This window comes from Monoraphidium neglectum (assembly GCF_000611645.1).
Source record: "Monoraphidium neglectum strain SAG 48.87 unplaced genomic scaffold scaffold00101, whole genome shotgun sequence".
NCBI classification, from domain to species: Eukaryota; Viridiplantae; Chlorophyta; class Chlorophyceae; order Sphaeropleales; family Selenastraceae; genus Monoraphidium; species Monoraphidium neglectum.
Genome location: NW_014013527.1, coordinates 44726 through 46355, shown reverse-complemented (window position 1 = coordinate 46355; position 1630 = coordinate 44726). Strand labels below are relative to the sequence as shown.

The 1630-nt window shown below is 67.6% G+C and overlaps 1 protein-coding gene across 1 annotated transcript; it reads left to right on the top strand.

Moving 5' to 3' along the window:
* Positions 1 to 1379: 1379 nt before the first annotated feature.
* On the top strand, positions 1380 to 1575 carry MNEG_1076 (hypothetical protein; the record flags this gene model as incomplete). The annotated part of the gene is made up of 1 exon (XM_014050449.1): positions 1380 to 1575. A coding segment is annotated over one exon (196 nt), but the record flags the coding sequence as incomplete, so codon positions are not given.
* Between the last annotated feature and the right edge of the window lie 55 nt (positions 1576 to 1630).

The following is a 1630-nucleotide window of genomic DNA, read 5'->3' as shown; positions in this document are numbered from 1 at the left end:
CCGCCGCGGCGCGCGCGCGGCGATTCGACTGGGCGCCGGGCGACGTGGCCGCGACGGAGAAGCAGACGCGCCTGCTGCTGCGGCTGCTGCCAGGGATGCGTGGCCGCATGGAGGCGGTGCTGGGCGCGGGGCAGCTGACAGAGGACGACCTGCGCGGCCTCAGCAAGCAGACGGCTAGCCGGCTCATTGGGCGGCTCATCGGCGGCGGGCAAGGGGGCGGTGGGAGGTGGCAGCCGGGGCACGGCGGGACGGGCGCGGGCGAGTGGAGCCCGTTGGACGATGACTCGGGCGGCTGGCAAAATCTGTGACGGCAGGCAGCACACGGCAGCGGCAGCAGGCAGCGCCGGCGGCGACGTCCCATTGCGACACATGGGGAGCCACCGGCAGCACTGGGGTGTGAGCGATTGCTCTTCTCCCAATAATTTGGCGCACGTAGGTATTGATGAAATGATTCTGATTCTCACTGGCAATTTTTGGCTTGCACAGCAAATGGTTGAGGCATGCCTGTGCAAAAGCAACCTTTTGACGCTGCAGTTATGTCACCCCTCTGGTGAGCACTGTTGCGGGGTGGCAGTATGCAGCGAGTACAGCCTTACAATGTGCAAGGAAAGAGGTTCTCTGAACAAGATCCGCAGTCAGCAGGAGAGGACTCTCAACAAAACTGTATGCTCAACTTTTACTGCTCAAAACTCTGCAGCAGCACACTGGCACCACACTGCATAAGGACATCCGAAGCTGGGCTCTGTGTGCTGCAAAGAACGCAGCCAACGCCGCACGCCCTGGCAAAGCGTCGCCGCTGCCGATTTCCCGTCTCTCACGCTCTGCTCGAGTCTCCCAAGCGCGTGCCAGGGGGTGCGGGCGCACAGCAGCGCACGACAGCGGCACGTGTGCGGTGCCGCGCGACGGATGGCAGGCAGATTGGGTTTGGGTCGCTGACCGTTTGCATGACACGCGCAACCCTGCCCCGGCAAGTGCTGTTTCACGGCAGCCTCGTGCGAGCAGGCGCCTCACTGGCGCCTCCCGCTAAGCCAAGGGCCGAGGGCCGAGGACCGCGATCGGTCAATCAGCCTCAAACCCAATGTATTGGCCTGGTCGTCGCCCACGAAGCGGCGAGACCTGCCTGCAGTGGACTGCACCGCGAACCCCCGGACTGGGGCAACATCACACGCGCAGCTAAAGCCCTGAGAGCTTTGATCCCCGAACTGTTATGCGCACCGTGCGCCTGGGCCTGCAGGCAGCTGGGGAGGCGCTGGAGGAAGGGCGCCGCTAGACCACAGGCATGGAGGGCCCGGGAGCCGTCGGGGCTGTGTGGACGATGCAGCGGGCTGCGCATTTCCTCATGCGTTGCCGCCGCCGCCCTCGCGGCGCTGCCGCTGCAGCCTCTGCGCCTCTGATAAGAACGCCAGCGGCGCCAGCGCCACCATCACCGGCGCCGCCGCGAGCCCCGCGATCAGCTGGCCCGCGGCGGCCGGCCCCAGCGGCTCGCCCCCGGCGGCGGGACGCCCCGCGGCGGACCGCTGCGGCGGTGACGTCACCTGGAAGGCGGGCGGCCGCGGGGCGTCGAACGAGCTGTAAACAGCAGGCAGCGGCGCCGGCGCCGGCGCCGGGCCCCGCGGAAGCAGCGGCGCGC